At 37.7% G+C, this 23,197-nt stretch overlaps 1 protein-coding gene across 7 annotated transcripts in view; it reads right to left on the reverse strand.

Annotated features, from left to right (window-relative positions):
- The window catches only part of SYT2 (synaptotagmin 2), a 132,142-nt gene that overhangs the window by 14,751 nt on the left and 94,194 nt on the right, over positions 1 to 23,197 (reverse strand). For all 7 annotated transcript variants that reach the window (XM_081948870.1, XM_081948869.1, XM_081948873.1 and 4 more), the window contains 4 exons: positions 12,009 to 12,234; positions 10,054 to 10,214; positions 2,781 to 2,906; positions 1,042 to 1,209 (listed from right to left, as the gene is read on the reverse strand). In XM_081948870.1, the coding sequence (XP_081804996.1) occupies positions 1,042 to 1,209; positions 2,781 to 2,906; positions 10,054 to 10,214; positions 12,009 to 12,213 (660 nt within the window). In that variant the 5' untranslated portion in view covers positions 12,214 to 12,234. The remainder of the gene's footprint in view (positions 1 to 1,041; positions 1,210 to 2,780; positions 2,907 to 10,053; positions 10,215 to 12,008; positions 12,235 to 23,197) is intronic.

Raw genomic sequence — 23,197 nt, forward strand, 5'->3', positions numbered from 1 at the left:
CTGTATGAAATGTCAAAGGAGTATTTATTTCAATAAAGGTTCAGGCATAATACATATTCAACTGTTTGATGAAGTAATAGAGGCATCCTTGCTTCTAAGGCAAAGTGAAGCTCCTGGGCACTTGGAGTTAGGCAGTCAGGTAGGTTTTCTAGCCACAACATCTTGGAGAAGTTCCTACCCTGTTTCCCCGATAATAAGCCTAATCAGGCTTTTGAGCGCATGCGCTAAAGTAAGACCTCCCCCCAAATAAGCCCTCCCCTAAAATATTGCAACACAGCAGCAACCATGGGGTGATCACGCTCACTGCTTCCTGAGCCTCAAAAATGACCTCCCCGAAAATAAGACCAAGCTGTAATTTCGGGAGTCAAAAGAAAATAAGACCCTGTCTTATTTTCGGGTAAACATGGTAACTACCTTTTCTCTCCCACATTACTAACTAGAGGAGAGCAGTATTTTTCAAAGGTAAAGGCTGAAGAGATTTCAGTGTTGACTTTGACAAATATTATATCCATCTTTATATTATGTTCATATTCAAAAAGATTGGCATATAGAATTTAGAGGCCATCTAAACCACTTTGTCAAGACAAATACACTAACCTATATATTGGCATACAGCATATAATTGATAGCGCGATGCATGAAATTTATTCACAGTGCTACTACCATCTATTTCCTAAGAGATAATTGCTAGAGTCACGTATTGTTTAGACAACCTTTCCAATACCCTGGCAGTGTTGAGCCCTGTCAGCCATTTTGATTCTTGCTATTAAAATTTCAGTCAGCCTTCTTACTCTTTTTCTCCATTATGTTTCAGTACTATTTCTCATTTACTGGAAGGCTAATATAGGAATACTGTCTTCTATTGTTTAATATGGTTTCAAGTGTTAGTTTTGCTACCTTCAGCTTCAGCATTACCAGTCTTTTCCTTTTGAGTTCCATTTGGTGGGGTATTGATCACAGATGTATACAAATTATTTTGAAGGCAACATAGCTAGGCCAACATACTAACCATGCAAAGACCATCCAGGTTAGAAATCTTACCTTAAAGACAAATGTTTCATTATAGGTTGGATTGAGGGTCTTCTTTTGTACTTTGGTCTCATACTTCTTCTTTTTGTCTGGAAGTAGGAAGACTTTGACATAAGGATCAGACGTACCTCCCATATCCAATGCTGGCAGTTCAGCTGCTTGGAGGATTCCAACAGTGAGCTGTTTGGAGAAGAAAGAAAAAAAGGGCTTGAAATTGCATGTTCCAATCAAAGTGGGAAACAATCTGATTTAGTCCTTTCTATCTTTAATGTACAACTCACTTATATTACTATCCGGTTCCTGATCCTCTTTTCTGTTATTGGGGGGAAGGGGATGGAGCTGTTAATGCTACATTGAACTTCATTTGAAGAAATGCATATGATTAATGATTAGGCACAAATAGAAAATTTATTCTAATATCTTATGATTTGTGCAAATTGCAGTTTAGAAATATTCAGGTAAGCCATTCAACTGGTCTATCAAGAATTCCTAGGAATTTGCCTTCTAGATAGAGAAATGTCATCAAGTATTTCTTTCATGATATTATGATCACTGCACTATCAAAAGTGTATATACTCAGTCCTTAAAAAAAAGAAAAATTGAATTTGAAATAGAATAAAAACAATAAGTTAAACATTGTGGCAATCTGATGCTTACATTCAGCACTGAGCTATTTATCTGCTAAGACAACAAGATGTAGAACCTTAATAACACTTTATGTATGATGAATATTTCTCACAGGTAACTGCATAAAAGTTGTCAGCACACCCCAGGAGTTTACCTAATAAGGAAGTCTTAAAATGGACTTACTATTCTTGGAATGAAAACATTATAGAAAGATATGGCTAAAGTTTCTATATCATAAAATCCAAAGGGGTAGATATACTATGTTCACGTATACCTATATTCGTACATCTTGGTATATTTTGAAAATCTTCTTCCACTACTGCTGTTGGCAACATGTCAAAATCCCAAGGAGCATGTTGTTAATTTCTGTGACACCAGGTGGTAAAAGATGGAAACCCATATTTTTAAAATACAACAATCCACCAGTTTGCCCCATATTATTATGTTGGTCTATATTCAGAAACGGTGTTTTCATGCAAGGTAAGTCAATGGAGAGTTTACCATAAAGTCCAAAGTTCTTATAGGTACCTCATACCATCTGCCACAGACCTTGAACATCTACCAACAAGCCAAAAAACCTCTGAAGAGGTGCCACTTCCCAAATGGGGATCTGCAGATGTGCAATGATCAAGGAGACTGAAGAAATCAGAAGACGTGAGGCAACTACATCCAATTTGGAAATTGCCACTCAGAAGTCATCTTGGCTTCCAGTACTCAAGAAAGAACTTATAGCTTAATGCTTTAAATCAGTGTTTCTCAAACTTGGCGACTTTAAGTCCTGTGGACTTCAACTCCCAGAATTCCCCAGCCAGCTATGGCTGGCTGGGGAATTCTGGGAGTTGAAGTCCACAGGACTTAAAGTCGCCAAGTTTGAGAAACACTGATTTAAATCAAGATCTCTGTGCAATACTTTTCTCTGGGTTTCCATACTCCTTCACGCCATCAGGTTGACTCCTGCATTATTCGGGTTATTTTCAGGCTGGCCTAGAGCTACCCAACGCCTGGCAGCAATTCCAAATCTATTTTTCTTTTAAAAATTTGAACTTCAGTTCTCATTATCACCCTCAGTGGAGGAAGTTAGATGTAGTGTCTCTTGTTTGTATTTACTAATGTGTGTATATTACCTGGTTAGCCTGGAAATCATAATCTAAGGAGAACTGCAATTTGCCCAGATTCTCTGGTTCTTTTTCCTCTTCCTCTTCTCCTTCCTCATCACCTTCTCCATCATCATCATCATCATCCTGTTTGTTCTAGAAAAGAAATAATACAATATCTTATGTTAGTACAGAAACTCAGATTTACCATAGGAATAGGAGCATGGATTTCCAGGCCAAATGAAAAGAGGAGGGGAAACTGAGGGGAAACTAATTAACAAAACTAACATGCAACTTTTTTATTCCTCTTACACATCTCAAATGCGCAGAGAATCTATCTGTTCTTTGTTGATAGATTTAGTGAAGGATACAGCTTGAATACTTCAATATTTTTTTTTTAAGAAGGCAAACATTATCTTACATATAATTGACACTTAAAGTATTATCTAATCAGGAGTCATGAATTCTACAATTTTTCAGGAAAAGCACTGCCACAGTGGTATTAGTGTAATACTGCTTTCTCCTGTCTAGCAGCTACTAAATGTTTTAGTGGGCAATTTTCTGGATTCCTCAGCCAACATGGTTAAATGTATCCATATCATGGAAGAAGTCAGGCTTGTGTAACAGCTGCTGTATGCTAGCAAATGACACCAATCTCCATGGGAAATGGAGTAGCCAAGGCAGACAAAGCAGCTTAAATATGCACTGTCCATAAAGAAATTCATTGAAGGGGTTGCCAAATAAATGGAAATCTTAAATAGCCCCAATGATTTCTTTCTCACTTAACTTTTAAAAAAGATTCAAATACTCATACATGCATATGCATGCAGATTAACCAAGGGACACATTCATTTACTCTTTCCCAGACTTCTAAATTGCATTTTATTAAATTTGGGTAAATGAGTACTCATGTCTGTTCTCAATACGGTAGTGTATCGAGAACATCTCACAAGCACGTGCAATCCAATAATGCTGGATAACTCTTTCAGCATTTTACTTGTCATACCTAGACCTTCATAGTGTTGCTGAGAAGCCTGTTTGGTGCTTCCTCCATGAACTCATGCAGAGCTTAGATTAGATATACGGGTAACACAACAAAATATTCTCCTCTATTTCAGTTAGTGAACCTTGTATTTGGATTGAACTTCATTCTGATTCACTAATTATAAATTTTCTTAACCGGAAATTTAAGATTTTTTTTAAAAAAATTCTCAGTTACAGCATAAGATCAAGTTTATCATTTATATAAAGTCTAAGTATCGAATGTGGGCTCACTGTGGACTAATTCCCATAAACCCTCTTCCCTTGTCCCTTTTGTGCCTCAAAGGGAATTGACATTTGAATAGGACCTACCATGTGTTGACATCCAGGTTAGTCAGAAAAGATGGAGACAGAACAACACAGAACGATGACAAAGAGAGCACAGAGAAGGAAGAGAAGGGCATTATAGACACAAAAACATTACAAATTATCAACATCACAAGTGCTCCCGAGAAACTGCAGATTCCACACCTTCCAAAGTGCATTATAAAAAGGATGGGTGTCCCAGACAGAATAAGACAACAAAATATTAAATTCTAATATTTTCTAATTTCCCAAATAAAGTGGATGAAAACAGAACTTCTATTGCAAAACTATATACCTGTAAAAGCAAGTGTAAAGCCCTCAACAAGGAGCATGATATAAATACATAAGTAGATCTCCATTATTCTTTTGCTTCAAAACTGAAGTGGCCTTCTTTGGGGGAAGATCACTTTCAAAAAGTTTATTTACCAAAGTATGTTGTTTTGGCTTAAGGCACATCATTATTTTTTTGCACTCAGTTTCATTTAATCCAATCAAAGAAACAAAAGTGAGCATTTTATATCAGCCAATTTCATCTTCCATATTTAATGGTAAATAGCACTAAAAAAAGAAAGAAAAGAAAACCGAAGGTAATTAGTAGACCTGTGTTTCTCTGGAACCAAAAACAAAAAGAGCACAGAAATACATAAGGGAGCAGAGAAATAGAGACAGAGAAAACACAGCCAATTAGTAACTCAAGGATGACCTCTCCTGTGACTAGAAAAGCCCTTTATAAGGAACAAGAATGAAAAATAAACTGTAAAGAAAAGACACACAGCTGTTACAATGATCTATCTAGCACTTCCAGAGGTTAGAGAGGAGAAAAGCTCTCTTTCTACTCTCTTTTGCTATTGGCAGTCTTCCTTGACAGAAATTGGAGTAAAGCAGTCACATAAATTAGCCAAGGAAAGCTTTTGTTTCTCCTTACAGTTTGTCACTTCTTCCATTTGTGCCTGGATGAGCTAACAGACCAGGAGACCTCTGGGAAAATCATATATTGTACCAAAATCTGTTCACACTACAATGGGAGGGCCTCATTGAAAATCCTTCTATAATTTAGTTGCCTTTTCGTAGTCATCCTGACCAGGATTCCTGTTTTCTTTTTTAAAAAAATGTCTGAGGGTTATAAATCTCAATTCCTGATACACTAAATATCCCACACTAATAACTACAACTACTTTCTATCTGAAATCTTGGATGTTGAAATCAATATGAATAACGCAGTAATGAACAGAACTGGGAAACCCAATTTAATAGATCTTAGTATTATTTCATAAACCCGTGATGGCGAACCTATGGCACGTGTGCCGAAAGTGGCACACAGAGCCACCTCTCCAGGCATGCCAGCAATTGCCCATTGCTCTTCTGAGTTCTGGTGTGCACATGTGCACTGGCTAGCTGGTTTTTACGCAAGCAGGAGCGCCGGAAACTGGAAGACCAGTTGACTGATGAGCATGTGCACTCCGGAAACCAGAAGCTCAGTTTCCCGATGTGTGCATGCGCTCTTCCAGTTTCCAGTGCTCCCCCGTGCACACATGCCCGTGTTCCCATTTCGGTACTTGGTGCCAAAAAGCTTCGCCAACACTGTCATAAACTGTAGGTCGCCTAAATGTTGACTGTTTTAATTTGGAACATGCTCAGTTCATAGAGATAGAGGTCCTGGACATAAAAGCCTTCAGTCCTTTGACTTTTAATGGGAAAAATTGTAAACAAAGCAACCAGATGGCTTCTGTTCTTGGGAAGCTGGGTTAAATCCAATTCAGTCATGCGTTGTCTTCTCTGTTGGACAACTTGCCAGTGTCTCAGGCATTGTAGATACCTGAAGTCAAAGATGGGTCCAAAACATGTAAAGAATCCAGTCCACCACTAATCCTTATGCCTTTTATGCCATATCAGTTCATTAGTAATTAGAGATGTGATTCATAACACTAACTTTTCATACATCTTCTGGGGCCTTCTGCAATTCTTCAGGGAATTTACGACTACCTATTCTCGTATGCCTGTAAAAACATATACCCACAATATGATTAGGCCAGAAAAAAAGATTCAGGTTATTGGGATCTGCAGATATCTGAAAACTGTCATGGAGAAAATGGAGCAGACTTGCTCTTTATTGCTCTAGAGAGCAGGACTAAAAATAGCAGTTGGAAATAGTACAGGAAATATTTTCCAGCATAAGAAAATGGCCTTGGCAAATGGTAGACTCTGCCAAGGGAGTTGCAACTACATTTTTAAATTGCAGAAATGTACTGTATTGAGCAGTAGGCCTGATTAGGTGATCTCTAATATATCTCTTAAGTCTGTGATCCTAAATCAGTGGTTCCCAACATGCTGCCCACACCTCACAGGGGGGCAATTTAATTTGTAATGTGGGGCAATTTGAATCTTGTTTAAACCAAGTTAATGGCCTTTTAGGCTTCCTCTGCATGAGTAGAGTTTACTTTTTGAGTAAAGTAAGAAATATATGTTACGGGGGGGGGGGGATCAGGATTTTAGAGATGCTTAGGTGGAGCATGGCCAAAAAAAAGGTTGGGAACCATTGTCCTAAATCAAGAATGACTAATAAATGACTTCCTGCTCTCATCAACCCTAAGCTCAATCTTAAATTACATGATCAATGTTCAAAGTAAGATGGGAAATTAGTGTCCATTTGCAGTTACATATTTCTTTATTAAAATGAAGTTAGTATTTTATTTTATGGTTTGGTAAGAAAACTAATTCATATCTCAACACTGAGGAAACTCTTTGTAGACAGAGTGCAGTGGAAAACTGGCTACAACAGGGCAATTTAAATGATGAAAAAGACTGGAGTTGTGCATCCTTAGATTTATATGCTGCCCATCTCTGCCCAGAGTCAAGCAACTCTTATTACTGCCTGATTAATGTAGATTGAGTGATGGATCAGAAAATGTTTCTCCACATTAGTGAAGCAAAGTATCCCAATATGAAAGAAGAAGCCATCACCATTCATAGCCTGATGTTTGTCAAGATTAATTGCTAATGCAATTTGATGCTGAACTAGTTTGATTTATGCTTACAAAACAGGTATTATAATCCTGAACTATAAAATAATGGAATTACTGAGATGGTAGCTTCAAATGGGATACTACATAAAAAAATTGTATGAGCTAAGATTTATAGATGGTCCTTGACAAATTGCTTCCTGAGATCATCCTTGCACAAATCCTCTTGTGCTTTTTGTGAGTGATAATTTTCCATCTGTGTTATCGCAAGGGGCTAAAATGTAATCATAGTTCTAATGGGGAAAAGGGTGTAGGTTATAAATAAGACTAACAGAAGCACCTGTCAAACTCATCTCAGTGTTGGGGATACGTTAATAACATTGTCCTCAATCTCTTTGCTTTATATGTAAATATTAGGCAGGATTCTATAGGCTAGACGTCCCAAAGCATACTGGTTAGATGAGTTAGACGTCAAACCACTGCAGTCTCCAATAGGAAGGGGTGAAAAGGATATTTACCTGTTTCTATTTTCCTATTTTTACTTTTCTATGTTTAGAAAGCTGGAAGATATAGCCAAGAATCTATCCAGAAAATACATACCATCCACATAGTAGTGTGCTTGCATTCAACAAAATATTGAATAACTCTATTCAGGCATTCTTAAATCTCAAGCACTCTCAGGTAAGAATCCAAGATAAGCTCTGTTGCTGTCAATGCCATACAAATAATAAATCTACTTATATTGCACATTGAGAAAAAAATATGCCACAAAATACCTTAGCATTTTCAACTGTTTCTGCCCCTGGCTTCATCATGAGCCAGGCAGGGTCTTTATTCACAAGGATGCAAAGACCCACAGATTGCATGCACAATTGTTTTTCTCTTCCAGCTAATCATGCTTAATAGGCAATTATCTACAAAAGTGCAGAGAGTTCTGGAATTCTGAATGCCTGACTATAGCTAATGTTGGATGTGCTTCTGAAAACTGATAGTTTTCTAAATTTATTATATTTAAAATTTCCTAACACAGTGTTTACAGTGTGTGATGTGCCTAATTATTTTATCTTTTTCTTTGGTCCCTTTGAGTCAATGCTGACTCTTAGAGATTGCCTGGTCAAGTCTTTTTTTGGCAAGCATTTCAGAAGTGGTTTGTCATTACCTCCTTCCTAGGGCTGAGACAAATTGACTGGTCCAAGATCACCCAGCTAGCTTTGTGCCTAAAGTGGGACAATATCTCCCAGTTTCTAGCCTTAACGATTACACCAAACTGGTTCTCTAATTATATTGTTATAACCATTCCAATTTCAGCAGAAAAAAAGCTCAGACTATCTCTGTCTCTCGGTTTTCTATAGGGGCACTTTCCCCACATGGTTCTGTTGAGAGGTGTTGAATTGTGAGAATTCCCAGCTACTCTCTGATGAAAACATCCTCTCAGCATCACCACATTTTCCACAGAGTCACTATTCAGTAGTCAGAATGATGATGCTTTTCTTGACATGGACACTCTGAGTCTCTCCTTATTAAAGATTGCTGCCAAATGAAAACCTACTTTTAAAAGAGATGGGGTTGGTACATCTTTTGCCTACATTGATACTTAATGCTGACTTGATTCCTTGGGGTATCAGACTAGAGTTGTTCAACTTTCCCAGTTCAACCACCACTTCAACTTTGCCTGAAATGTTAAGGGGGACTCATGAGCAGTTGAGGAACCAAAACACAAACTGGCTGAAAGCTCAATTGTTGTGAATAGCCTCAAGATCACAGTGCTTGATATTGCAAGCACAAAAGAATCTATTTCAAATACTACTGTTTTTTGTTTGTGTGATAAATCTATATCCTATATTTCCTTTAATACCTAGAACAGTGTTTCTCAGCTTTGATGACTTTAAGTCCTGTGGACTTCAACTCCCAGAATTCCCCAGCCGTTAAAGTCGCCAAGGTTGAGAATCACTGACCAAGAGAAACTACTATATTGCATTCCAAGGTTACATAGAAAAGTTATTTTTGCATAGCAGGAACTGAGTTCTTTCTTATGCTTTCTCACATGCTAAGAAGTATAATGTTTTTTGAAATTGTGAGACAAAGGAAAAAAACAAAGTTAGAAACACCTAGAAACATCCTTGGTTAATTTAGGGGAAAAAATAAAATATATGCAAAAAAAGATTAAAAGCCATTCATTGCTTCTAAAATTTATAAATTGTAAAAATGTTCGGCAAATATGTATACCTTATATTAATTCTTTGTTATATTTAAGACTTGTATATCACTTACTGTATTTTGGGATTCAGATAGTTAATACATTTTATAAATTTATAAATAAATAATACATAAAGAAATGTTTGATATATACAATTGAGAACTATAGGTTTCTGACAATAAATATTTCTAAATATTTGTTACAAATGGAATTAGAAGCTCCTAGTTTCTATGGAAGGAAATGTATCCTTGTTTTTGCTTTTATAGGAGAAACTGACTGCCAAAATGATAATAACAACAAAAATGTTTGTGCTAAAATAAAATAATAAAGTAAAATTAAATGCAATTACAATACTGCAGTAAAGCCATACTAAAATTAAACTATGGTATTGTAGTGAAGTGAGATTACAGCACAATAAAATAAAGTGACTTCTGTTGTGTCAAATACAGAAAGCAAGCAACTGTTTTATGAAAAAAAAAACTCAGAAAACAAGAGGGAGCGAAGGTTAGAATATGCATTTTGTCAGCTGAAACAGTGACTGTCAGTCTCATTTTCTGAATTCCTCAATCTCTTTTGATTTTTTTAAAGTAATCATAGTTTTAAGACAAACTTTTCTATCCTTCCTGTTCTAATTTATTTCTTGGTTTGGTATATTTTCTAAGACAGAGCAATTTGTTTGCTTGTTTGCTCTCTTGTAGGCCACTCTAGATAAGCCCACCAGAAACATGAGGACTTGTTCCCCCATATCTTAAATAACTGCAGTATCCCAACTGGTCTTCATCCAATGATATATTTTCACCTGGCCTTTCATATCTTTCATGTTCATAGCATTTTTCATCCCCTTTTTGTCCTTCTTGTTCTTCTTCTTCTTGCAACAGCATTTCTTGCAGATGCAAAAGCAGCAGGTCAGCAGCAACAATCCAGCAACGACAGCAATGGCAATCAGGGCCCATGGTGGCACTGTGAAAATATAGGCAGAATATGGGGAAAGGGGAAGCAGGAAGTGCTAGAGGTTTACATTACCTGCCTAGCATGCAGATGCCATTTCTAAGGTTGCGCACATCCTTTTTAGGAAAAGTTTACAAGCCACACCCCGTATGGGTACCCAAGCCATTTCTGCCCATGGCTGTGACTTCAAATGCAAGGAGAGATGGCAGAGGAAGATTCTGAAGCATCTCCTCTGAGCCTTCCAGAGCAGCGGTCACCAACTGGTGGTCCGTGAGAAACTTTTGGTGGTCCACAAAAAAAATTATTTGCATTTTTTAAATATTGCACTAAATCAGGGGTCTTCAAGCTACAGTCCCTGGGCCGAATATGTGCAATGGATGTTTGTGTTGCTGCAGAGTCTCCGCCTCTGGGTCTTTTTGTGTGGGTCAGAGATGGGGATAAATTCCAACTTGGGATCTGCTTCAGCCTCCTGGTGCGGGGCTTTGGGTGAAGGCTGGAGGGAAGTGCTGCTGGTGGCAAAGAGCCAGAGAGCCTTGTTTCAGTGGGACTGGCTGGCCATCTCAGCCCGCTGAGTCTCCAGTACCTGGATTTGCACTCTCTCAGGTCTTCCCTCTGCTTGGAAAGCCTATGCTCATAGTCCTCAGTGAGGTGCTTCTGCTGAGCCTCCTTCTCGGTCAGATCCAATTTGAACTGAGTCAGCTGTTTTGTCAACTCTTTCTCGTGGAGGCTGCTTAGCTCCAACAACTGCTTTCTATTGGGGCCCTAAGGAGCCCGGGCAAGCGAGGAGTGGCTGGGAGGGGTGAGGCTAATAGAGGCCAGTGAGGCACCCCTCAACATGAGTGACATCGAGTCACATGACCACCTAGCCATGCCCATCTATCCAGCCATTGGGCAGATCATATTAGTGGTCTGTGGGATTTAAAATTATGAATTTAGTGATCCCTGAGGTTGGTGACCCCTGTTCCAGAGGATGCAGCTGCCTCAGGTACCTGGGACAGGCCCTTTTCAGAGTGCTTCTCCTCATGTTTTGAGTGCCCAACTTATTTTTTAATAGCATTTCTTGTTTATGTTTATGTTATGTTTATGTATTTAGGAATTTAGATCAAAACATTACAAGCAACTATTGAAAACACATTTAAAGAATCAAATATACAATACAATAGCCAAGTAAATCGGGTTCATTATTTAAGCGCAGAATCAATCTCTTTCTAAAATTTATAAGCTATCATCACTGCTGCAAGACCAAACACAGTGAGGTTGGAAAGTGATTCCATAAATTAGGTTATTGTGACCCACTCAGACATTTCTGAATGACGGCACTCAGATGGCTGATCCTTTGGATCATCTATTTCCAATTCAGAACCTTTTCCCAATGTAGATCATTTTTCCTTCTTTGATTTTCTATAAACAGAGTCATCCCTCCAGGTGACTTGCTAATTAAGTCAGTATGTTTGCAACAAATTACTCTACATTACCTCATTTTGAAATTACCATTAAATTAACATAGTCTTTCTAGTAAGTCCTTTCTTGTGGTTTTTTTTTTCTGTCTCTTTTCACTAAAGTGAAAAAAGTACTTCAGGCCGCCTTCTACTTTTCTCAAGAAACGTCCTTAAGTAGTTTGGTCTCTTTAATTCAATAAATAATTATATTTTTTGCAATCGATAATAAAAGGGGAAGGAGGGTAGGTGGGCATCTAACCTTTGCATTCTACAGATGTGCAAAATGTTAAAAAAGGCAAGGATGGAACAATTCGACCCGGAACTATGTTGACACCAGATACATCCAAAATAAGATCATGTTACTTACAAGGTATACGATTTATTTCATTCATAAACTTTTCTTTTAACTTTGCAAAAGTATCCTCCGTACTCTCCACTGGGCCTGAGTTCTGCGTTGCATTTTCCTGGGAGATTGCTGATGCTACTGTAGTGGTAGGATGTACTGGAGCACCTGTAGTAACAGCTATTATGGGTTCAGGTTTGGGATGTTTTTTGAAGAGGTTCCAAGTCATCTTGACTGCTATTTAGGCACCCTGAAAACCACAGAGACATTACATAGTTCAGCCCAGACTTTTCCTAGAATATTTCATTTAGTACTGACAGTAACATTATGCATAATATACAAGGGTTAATATTTTGCTTTTCCAAGTAATTTACATACCTGAAGTTATTTATATTTATATTTGCACTGGTATCTCAGAATAGTTCATAAAGGACAATTTGTTTCTCCCTTAGATAAAAAAGTGGAATGACAAGGAAGACCAAATGTGATCTTCGCATTGCCCAATTCTGCTTCATCAAAAATGCCACTCATTGAGAAAAATGAAGCAAAGCTACATATTTGTAGCAAATTTATGCAAACCTCTAGAATTATCAATTCATTTGAAGGAGACTTTAGAGTCAGGTGTTTCAATCAAGGATGATATTCAGGTACAAGTGTGAGAGATCCTGCCTTATTTAAAGAACAGAATTCTGGTCATTTAAAAAGTCTGATTTTTACAACATAGTCATGTGCAAGCGTGTCATGGCCTGAATAAAGGAGATTTCTGAAAACCTTCAAAAAACTGTTGGTGATGCTCACCAGACAGAAAAGTTACAAAACTATATCCAAAGAGTTTAGATTCCACCAGTATACCATCAGGCAGATCATGTACAAAGGAAGAGAATTCAGCATAACCTCTTCAGAAGTGGTTGACCAACAATGATCACCTCAACTACAAGGTGTGTAATATTCTAAGAGGTCTCAAAGAACCCCAAGACAACGTCCAAGGAACTAAAGGCCTCTTTTGCATTGGCAAAAGTTTTCATGTGACCTCCATCATGAAAACACTGAACCACAATGATGCATATGGCAGGACTGCAAGGACAAAACAATTACTCTCACAAAAGAACAATACTGCCTGTCTACAGTTTGAGAAATATGTAGCTTTGGATAATTTTCCTCAATAAATCAACATACAAACATTACGTTTTGATTCATTTGATTCATTCATTTGTTTCTTGAGTTACTTGACTGTAGTAGAATTGTGCCATATGGGTTTGGAACATATGAAGCAGGAGGTAGGAACAAAAAGTGCATAAATGGCATGAAATTCTCTTCAGCCAAAGCTTACCAACCTGCGGACAGTCCTCCTGTGATAATACCTTCTTAATACAAAACTCAAAAATGATATCATACTTATGCCTGGAATGCTAAAATTGGAAGGAAAACAGCATCTGGTATAATGAGAAGGCTTGATATACAAAATTAAGTAGGTGACATAAGAGTTCTGCCAGGATAATTTTATATTAATATCAGTACTTTTCCCCCAACATTCTAAAGAACAGGTCTAACACATGGACACTGCCATGGAAACAATATCAAAATCAAATTGACTGTAAATATTTTTCAAGTAAAGTTAAGAGTTCTACTCAAGTCAACAAAAGCAAAGCCTGGTGCTAACAGCAGCTTAGCTCATGACATTCTTGAAAAAAATCCAATTTAGTTTAAGAAAAACATAAAGATAATCTCCACAATATTCCATGCAGTGTATTGTTCCAATATTCCAAATATGCAATGAATTAAAGATAGGTTTGATAAATAGTACAAAAAACAAAAACTAGACAGCATGTGCCTGGTTAGATCATTTCAGATATATTTGATTACCTAAACAGATAAATAGCATGACCACAGGCAGGCAAGAAACCAATGAGAGTGTGAGCAACTTCCAACTTCCTACTGGTTCCCCATTGAGTGTCTTTGTGGGAAGCTGGCAGTAAAAAACGTTTACCAGAGGAGTATTTCAGCATTTCAGAGTTCATTGTTTTTAGCTTTTATGCATGGGATGCATACAATTGGACATTACAGAAAAGTCAGCTCTCTCTCTCTCTCTCTCTCTCCCTCCCTCCCTCCCTCTCCCACATATAAGTTATACTTGAGCAGAGCGAAGGGAAATTTAAAGTGGACTATAAAGTGAAAAATGAGGAACTCACCACTATCAAGGTCCTGTGTCTCCATATCTGAAAGTGGTTTTCATTGCTCCAAGGCACCACTCACAACCTTTTGGGTGGCAGGAACTGGTACAATGGAAATAGTTTTTTCTGCAGACTAGGGTGTGTGTGGTTTTGCATGCTACCTGCATCCCACAGATACGGCTTCCCTTGTTTGCATGGCCTGGATTCTGGCATGCTGCAGTCCGGGGCCAGTCCATGGACTGGGTGTCCATGCTCTAAGGGATGCACATACACATGTATACCCAGTTATTTTATGAGAATTAGATTTCATCTTGCTACTCTTTGGTAGGTTTCAGAATTTCAACCCTACCTCAATCCTAAATCCATCCTTTTTCAGAACATGGCTTTCCATTCATTCGCATAGGATTCCTACATATTTATGACACCAAATAAGAAGTAACAAATGCCTCTTTTCTGGTTTTGTTCCTTTGCATCTCTAAGTGATTAATATCAGGGTTAACTGGGCAACAAATAATGTCCAACAAACAATGTGTATAATCATTTCCTTCCTTTTGTAATCATTTAATAGAGAAGAGGTCAAGAGAATGAGAGCACGTTGGTGGAAACGTGGAGGGCAAATGACAACCTGGCAGTGGAATGGCTAATGAATCCACTATTTCCTGCTTCTTTCCCATTGTAACTTCATTTCAAATGTCTGTGGGTGGCAGGCAGCTATTATAACAAGTAGGATGGTTCTTAGGTCTATAAAGAAAATGTAAGGAAAGCAATTGAGTCACTATCCATCAACTGCTTTATGCTGATCAAAGCAAACACTGGCTGGGAGATTATTCACAGTTTGTAGTCTCAGGTAGGAGATGCAGTACCTATAAGCAGAGTGCTATTTTGTATACTTGAATTACACAGTTGGAGAATAAAGGCACAGAAGTTCAAGGCCGAAATCCGTATGTTTGCAATGTTAAAACTAAATTTTGTAACATAATCAGGCATGCTGTTAAAATGCAATTTATCAATTCAATACTTTTTCTTTGTATTTTCTACTGACACAACTATTCCCATTCCTGTTGCAAGACAGGGCAAAATAGGAAACAAAACAATACAGAATCTGCAGAGTAGAGAGAATTGGATGCTGTTCTAAAATTAATGTCTTCAGGGGAACACACTGAATTATTTTAGTTTCTAGAAAAACAAAATCTCAAGTTACATTTCTCCATGCATTTGAAAATGCAAACAATGAGAGAAAAATATAGGGAAACTGTACAAAGGCTCCAAATATAACTTTTTTCAGGTTACTGAAAAAAAATTATGAAGTATCTAGAAAGAATATATGCAAAATATTTTCATGGTGTTTCAGAACTTTCCCTACCCTTTTAACGCCCCCCCCCCACCAAATCCTTAAATATGTAATTGCTATCCTAGCATCAATATTGCATGAGATGATAAAGAATCGGCTATTTTCAGAAATCAGGTTGTGTAATGGAATGAGGAGATGACCTTGGAGAATGAGGGGAAGACATGCTGCCTAGGAAACTATTAGACAAGAGAGAGCAGGAGCCCCCAAGTGGCCTAATGGTCAGTAACAGAATCCAGCAAATCTGAAAGCACAAACTTCTCACTGTCACTTTTAACTGCTTCATCCATCACGGCAGAGCCTTCCTATATTTCTTTCTCTGACTGTTAAGCCACTGAGTGCTCCTGCCTCTCTTCTTTGACAGGTTCGGACCATAATTGTCTGTTGTTTCCCCAGCCACAGTCCCTCCTTGGTGATATTCATCCTCAAGTTCAATCACTTTTAAACATTATTTGAAAAACAAAGATGTATATGGCATGACTGGGTTATAGGTTTGCCTACTAAACTAACTTTTCCCATAACCTATGGAGCATCTGGTGCAAATAAAGGTTCTATTTCAGGTTATATACTACTACTTGAGAAAACCCGTTTTCTTTTCCCAGGATTTCTTTTTCCTCAGAAGCATCTGGTAATGCTCTCAAAGTAGCCCCCCAAAATAGTAATCTTGTCTCTGTAAAAGCCATGGTTGATTCTTTCAGCAAGAACTGTTCTTGACTATGACAATTTTTCTTGCATAACACATTGTATCAATTGTTAAGCTCTTGGCCTACATATAATTTCTTGCATTCTGCACTAAGCCTTTTAAAATTCACTTTGCATATGTTCCAGTTCTTAGAAACATATAAAGTCCCACTTTGGTTTTAATATAAAACTTGCTCTTCATTCACCCCCTTCCCTTCCAAAATTGATTCACTCTGTGGAACATTTGAGTTAGTTTTAATTATCCACTGTTTATAGAGTCTCAACATATACAAAAAGTGTATATTTCTGCTTTAATTGGTCCACCTTGATTGTAAACCTGAGAAAACAGAATAAAAACTGCAACAAAGGTTCCCTAGATCTTTATATCCCTTCAACCACTTTCCCTGACTGGAATTAGTAGTAAGTCCAAATTCCTCCAGATAGCCACTAACATTTGACCTCCACATGGCAAAAATGTAAGACATTCCAGATGCAAGTGCTGGATTTGTTGAGAATTGGTAGGGGAAATGAAGCCAGAATGCATGACAAATGGATTAAGACTATCTACCATCAGCACTGAAAAGAACCGAGAAGAACATTCTGATATTCATTGCAGATAAAAAGAGAAATATTAATAATCCAGGATCAAAATGGAATCTATTGTTTAAAAATTGCCAAGACATTGAAAAATTTTCCACTAACAGTTCAAAATAACTTTAGCTAGAGAAAAAGTGATTGGGAATATATACAATATGTACTTTTTATAACTTTTATAACTGCAATGTTGTGTCATTGTCTTTTGCTCAAGGCAAGCCTCTGGAGTTGCCAGAAACCATTATAAAGTAAAAAATCAGCTTCCTCCAAAAACAGATATTTTTAATCATCATCATTTTTTAACCATTTAATTCAAGCCATTACCATTAAATCAGGATAAGCAGACCTTCTACCTAAAGCCCATAATGTAGCTGTAAAACCACTCCAAAGGTTACAGCCCTGATTCATATTAAATATTCTCATATGGGAAAAGTATGAAATACGTAGGAAATATATACTTACGAATCAAATTTATATGGCTACTCATTTCAGATAAAGCGAGTCTGGGTGGTGTACAAGTACTTATGAAATACATAGGAAATAATCATATTAGCATTTTTTAAAAGTCATTTTGTTTTATCTTTTATTTTGGAAGACCCAATTTTTAGACCAAACGATGAAAAAGATACATGCCCCTATTTTAATTGGTCCAATTAATATGCAAATTTTCTGGAGAGTGTCCCTACCCCAATCATTCTAGATCCCCCTCTTTTCTAAGCAATATCACATTCCAGGAATTTCACTTCCGAGGAACAGAAGGGGAAGCCGAGATTCACTTTTGAGGTGGCAGGTGGAGGAAGTAATGCTAAAGACAAGCAACTCCAACATTCTTAGCTCAAAACGTGCATCTTTCTTTCTTGGCTGCATCTGCACATTCTAGTAAACCAATAAAGTAAATTTGTATAATATGTTTACTAGCATGACATGAATCCAACTCTGATGTTTGTAAACTATGTGAAGAGGCAAAGAAAATATTTTAACAAAACCTGGCTTAATGTATGTGGATGTGGCTCCCTATAAATATACAGATATACATGCATATCTAAACCTTTACTTTTACTCTATTTGTTAGACAGGAAGGAAAGGCTTTGTAGAGCCCTCTTAATCACTCCCAGCTGTGGTCTTTTTTCTTGGATCACTGGGACTGGGGAGATTTAGGTTCAAATCCGCACTCAAAGAGATTGTTTTGCCCTATTGCTTTCACTCAGCTTAATACACTTCACAGACTGGTCACTGCAGGGATAAAATGAAACACAACACCACGTATGCCATCTTGGGTTCTATTAGACAAAAAGTAAAATATACATATAAAAACAGTGAAAAATATTAGTTTCTGTGCGGAAATATCCATTCCCCTTTATTAAATTAATGAGCAGTAAGCTACTGTACACAACAAAAATATCTCATCCTAATCCAACATTTTACCACTACACTACACTTTAGGAAAACACCATGATTTTAAGGCAGGATAATATCTTTTAGAGAATTAACTCATAACTGGAATGCATCTCAGTCAAGTGTCCTCAAAATTCTTCATTGGTATCTTCATTGTAGTCTCAAAGTTGTTCTTGTCCTGATCTTGAATCTGTTTTTATTTATGGGGGCAAAGGGCAATAACTACTAGGAGCCTGAATAAGAAATAATGGCACATGGATATAAACCTTTTTTTTTTCGCAATCACTAATAGAATGCATCCCTGAAATACAGTTTGATGGAAAACCAAAAGAAAGAAACCATGTTATTTATTTTTAATGTATCAAGTGTCAGGGCAATTAGCAACTCATAACATTGATGACAGGATACTTTACTGGAAATGAAATATTGTATGAAATGAAAGGAGAGTATAGAAAGGTACACAGTTCTCAGCAAATAAAAAGCAAATTATGTTTGACATGATCATTCCCTTTGTTTCCAACAAGATATTCTTTTGTGGACTTCTTGAGTACTACATATATCACAAAAGGTCACAGCTGAAAATGAAATTCAAGTTGACATAGACATTAGTACATGGGGATAAAGCCAGATGCTTAATTAGCGATTACACTACAACAACATTGCCAAGTCATCACAATACTAATCTGGTACATGAATGTACAGTTAGAGGACAATTCTTCTTGTGTGAAGATTTGGCTGTAATAATGTTATGATTACAATAGCATCGTACCACAAATACTACTGATTTCACAATCTCACTCCCAGAAACAAATTTCCTCTTATTCCATTTTGAATTGTTTTATCAATGCATATTTAAATAGGCTGCTAAAAGGTCATCATGGTAGATACAACATTGAGTGCAATTTGTAGTGAATATATTAACTCCTTTCCAGTGAAGAGCATCCATTAAAGCACACACACAAATGTTTCTGAATATTTTAAAGAAGAATTGCATATTTATATCTATTTTGAATAATTCTAAGTGAGATAAAACAGTATATAAGCCAAGGTTCTTATCAGAAATCCCCTTTAAAAGAGCATATGTGTCCCTGCATTCTAAGCATTCAGGCCTTTGGACTGGTAAAAAAAATCACCACCGCAGGAAGGCAGAAATGTGTGTAGTGCATGAGTGCAAGTAAATACTCATTTTCCACAGAATATTTTGCATCTTGCAAATTTCCCCTTTAAAAATGGGGAAACTTTCTGCAAGCCGTCATAAAATGACAATCAAGAATATGAAAATCTTCCTGCATCCTATCCTTCCTCAAAGAAAGGTAGTATCATTATTAAAGAGGCAGGTTTTCTTAGGCATATATGAAATTTTATATCATAGTTTCAGTAAAGGATGACCTTATTTTCTTGTATTCATCTATACCAGGGGTGGCGAACATGCGGCTCGCAAGCCGCATGCGGCTCCCAGCCAAAATAAATGAGGCTCTTTGCCTCTTATCATTATTTAGTATACTGTGGCTCAGATCGCGCGCTCCCTTTCGGAAGCTGGGGAGGTCCTTTGCAGGCAGCTAGAACGGGCCGCCTGCAAAGGACTTCCCCAGACTTGCTTTGAGGAGCACGGGGCGACTGAGGCTAGTTGTGAAGCCCCAAAGCCCCCACCACCACCGGAAGAACTGCTGCCACCTCCTCCTCATCCTCCTCTAACAGGCAGCACTGCCGGATTTGCCGCCCGGCGCTGCGGCTGAGATGAAGCCGCCAAAGCTCCAGCTGGCATCTCCGCGCGTGGCAGCGGCGCCTCCCCTCCGCTCGGAGCAGCTGAGCTCAGTCAGCGCTGGGTTACCCCTATCCCCTCCTCCTCCTCCGCCGTGCTTTTGAGGAGCCATGAGGCTGCAGGAGCCAGTAGCAAGGCGGGGGGGGGGGGAAGCAGGGGAAAAAAAGCCTCATGGCTCCTCAAAAGCACGGAGGAGGGGGAGGGCGCAGAGGTAACCCAGCGCTGAGCTCAGGAGCAAATCTGGTGATTCTGTTGGAGGAGGAGGAGGAGGAGGAGGTAGCAGCAGTTATTCTGGTGGCAACTTGTACTCGTCGGCATCTTCAGCAGAAGCCCTGCCCACAATGAAGAAAGCAAAGATGGAGCAGATCCACGCAGATGACGTCGCTGCAACATGACTGGAGGAGGAATTCTGGGAGTTGAAGTCCACAAGTGTTAAAGCTGTCAGGTTTGAAGACCCCTGGGGGTTTTTTTCCCTAAAGGGTTAGGGGTGCAAGGGTCTTGTAACTTGACAGCTTTAAGAGTTGCGTGCTTCAAATGCCAGAGTTTCTGAGCCAACATTTTGGTTGCTAAGCAGGAGCGTTGTTAAGTGATACTGATATTATATAACACTTTGAATTAAGCGGGTACCTTGAAGAAACATAACTTTGAGTTTCAAATAATACTGATTTCGTTGTTGTCTTAGGTGACATCTGTGAAAAAAATTCGGGTGCTCAGGCATGAAAATGTGCCGCTCAAACACTATACTTTTCTGCTCACATCTAAAAAAAATTAGAGGGAACATTGCTTCCGGGTCTGTTTTGGCAGGTCACTGCGTGGTGTGGCTCTCTGACTCTCACAGTTTAAAATTTTGGCTCTTTTTGTTGAACTTGTTCGCCACCCCTGATCTATACCTTATCTATGTCTATAAAAGTAAAGGTTCCTCTTACACATATGTGCTAGTCATTCCCGACTCTAGGAGCTCATCTCAGTTTCAAAGCTGAAAGCTAGTACTGTCCAAAGATGTCTCCGTGGTCATGTGGCCAGCATGACTAAACGCCAAAGGTGCACGGAACGCTGTTACCTTTCCACCAAAGGTGGTCCCTATTTTTCTACTTGCATTTTTACATGCTTTCAAACTGCTAGGTTGGCAGAAGCTCACTCCATTGCGCGGCGCTAGGGATTCAAATCGCCAAACTGCTGACCTTTCTGATTGACAAGCTCAGCGTCTTAGCCACTGAGCCACTGCGTCCTTCATCTATGTCTATAAGCTTATTTAACTTATTTGTTTAATATATAGGTCTTCAGTTTACTGGAACCATAAATTGATGAAGAAATAATAATAATATCCCAGATTCTTGGGAAGGTAGATTAAAATATCCCAAAGTTGCCTTTTTTCAGGAGGCAACAGGCTTTCTTGTTTTTTCTTTGAAGAAGTTTAGCTTTTCACCCAAGGAAGTTCTTCAGCTCTGACTGGATGGTAGGGAACAGAAGGATTTATATTCCTTGCAGACAGCTGGTCATTTGCATTGTTTTAGAGGGTTGGAGGTTTATCTGTGTCCTCTGGGTCACCTGTGTAGTGCAAATGGGTGTGGAGCCTTCTTGGCTGCAGGATGTTTTCTGCCCTGTATCCCATCCCTATTGAAGACAGGTGCACAAATGATACCTGTAATCTGCAATATTTTTTTGGAATAGTGATATTGATAGATCATACCTATCCTGCAGAAATGGAGGCAGATATTCACTTCAAGTAAAACAAACTGTGGAAGAAGAAAAGCATGCATTGGCTAAAGACAGCCAAGAACAATACAGACTGATGAACTTTTGGATCATAACATATCACAGAAGACAAAGAATTGGGAAAGATCACAAAGTATCAAGATCTGAAAATAGAAATTGACAGATTATGTCCTAAACCAGCCGTGGTGGTCTCAATGGTTATTGACACACTGGGTACCATAGCAAAAACTCTTGGGCAGTACTATGCATAATGATATAATTCAAGATTCACACAAAAAAAACCCAGACACTGTATTGAATTTTTAAAAATATTTTTTTCAATATGCATATAAACCTGTTTCAAATAAAATATAAAGAATCCTGGTACATTGATTGTAAGGTTTATCCTGACTTCTTCGTATATCTCATTCACATTCAGTGTAGAAATTTGAGAAAAATTGCTTGGGAAAAGAATGCCTAAATAATTGATGAAACTACAAATGAAGATGACAATAATTTAATATATAAATAAACAAGTCTTCACTTATAGACATCTATTCTGACTTAAATTAATTAACAAGTATCCCAGTTTGGCCAAAGAGATTTACTACCCGTCAAATACTATCTGATCTGTATCACGTTTTGATCAAACCCATTTGATCATTCTTAATCCCTTAAGAGATTATTTGTTGATGTCTATTAGCTAAAACAGCAATTAAAAAATTAGTATCTATAATCAATGTAATAGGTTATTAATGCTATTTCAATAATTTCAAACAACTATAACTCAAAACCCTTATATATTATATCCAATCAGCTTAAATGTGCAATTAGAGCATTTACTAAAACATGAGAAGCTGATATTTCAGTGTTTCTCTAATGAATGACAGCATCCATGTTATTATTTTCTCAGAAACTTTTACAAATAAAACTTTTCTGGAGACTACACTCATTCGTGTCTTAGTTACTGTATAACTGAGTACTTTGAGTACTGTTTTACCATGATTATTTAATTATACAATTGTATTTTGTGATTAATATTTTGATTGCAATAGTTTATCATCACAACAAATAAATTATTTTGCACCATTATTTATTTCTTTAATTTCTAAATCTGCACAAAAACTGAATCTATCAGGTACATTTCAAAATGTCATTAATAAGCAGAAAAATGCTATACTATTTTAAAGTTATACTTAGTTAAAGAATACAAGTTAAGGAGCTGTGTTTCTCAGGGGAAAAACAATCAAACAATTTATCCATTTTGCTTATACAAATTATACAGGTAAGCTTCAAAAACTATGAATGCTGAGGAAGAAATTCCGATCAAAATATTTTAAGAGAACTTGTAGAAAATATAAATGTCAAGCACAAAAAATCAGGAACCAAGGTGGTTCAAATGAATACAAGTTTATTACATGCTATCGCTCACTACCAGAATACTGTATGATGGTTAAGGCAAATTGAGGTAGATACGTGTCAACGTAATGCAGGATGAGCTGAACTTAGATATCTTGTGGGCATGAATGGGAAACTGATGACATGCTTTGGCTCAGCCTGGTCATCT

Source organism: Natrix helvetica (assembly GCF_964273705.1).
Source record: "Natrix helvetica genome assembly, chromosome: 3".
NCBI classification, from domain to species: domain Eukaryota; kingdom Metazoa; phylum Chordata; class Lepidosauria; order Squamata; family Natricidae; genus Natrix; species Natrix helvetica.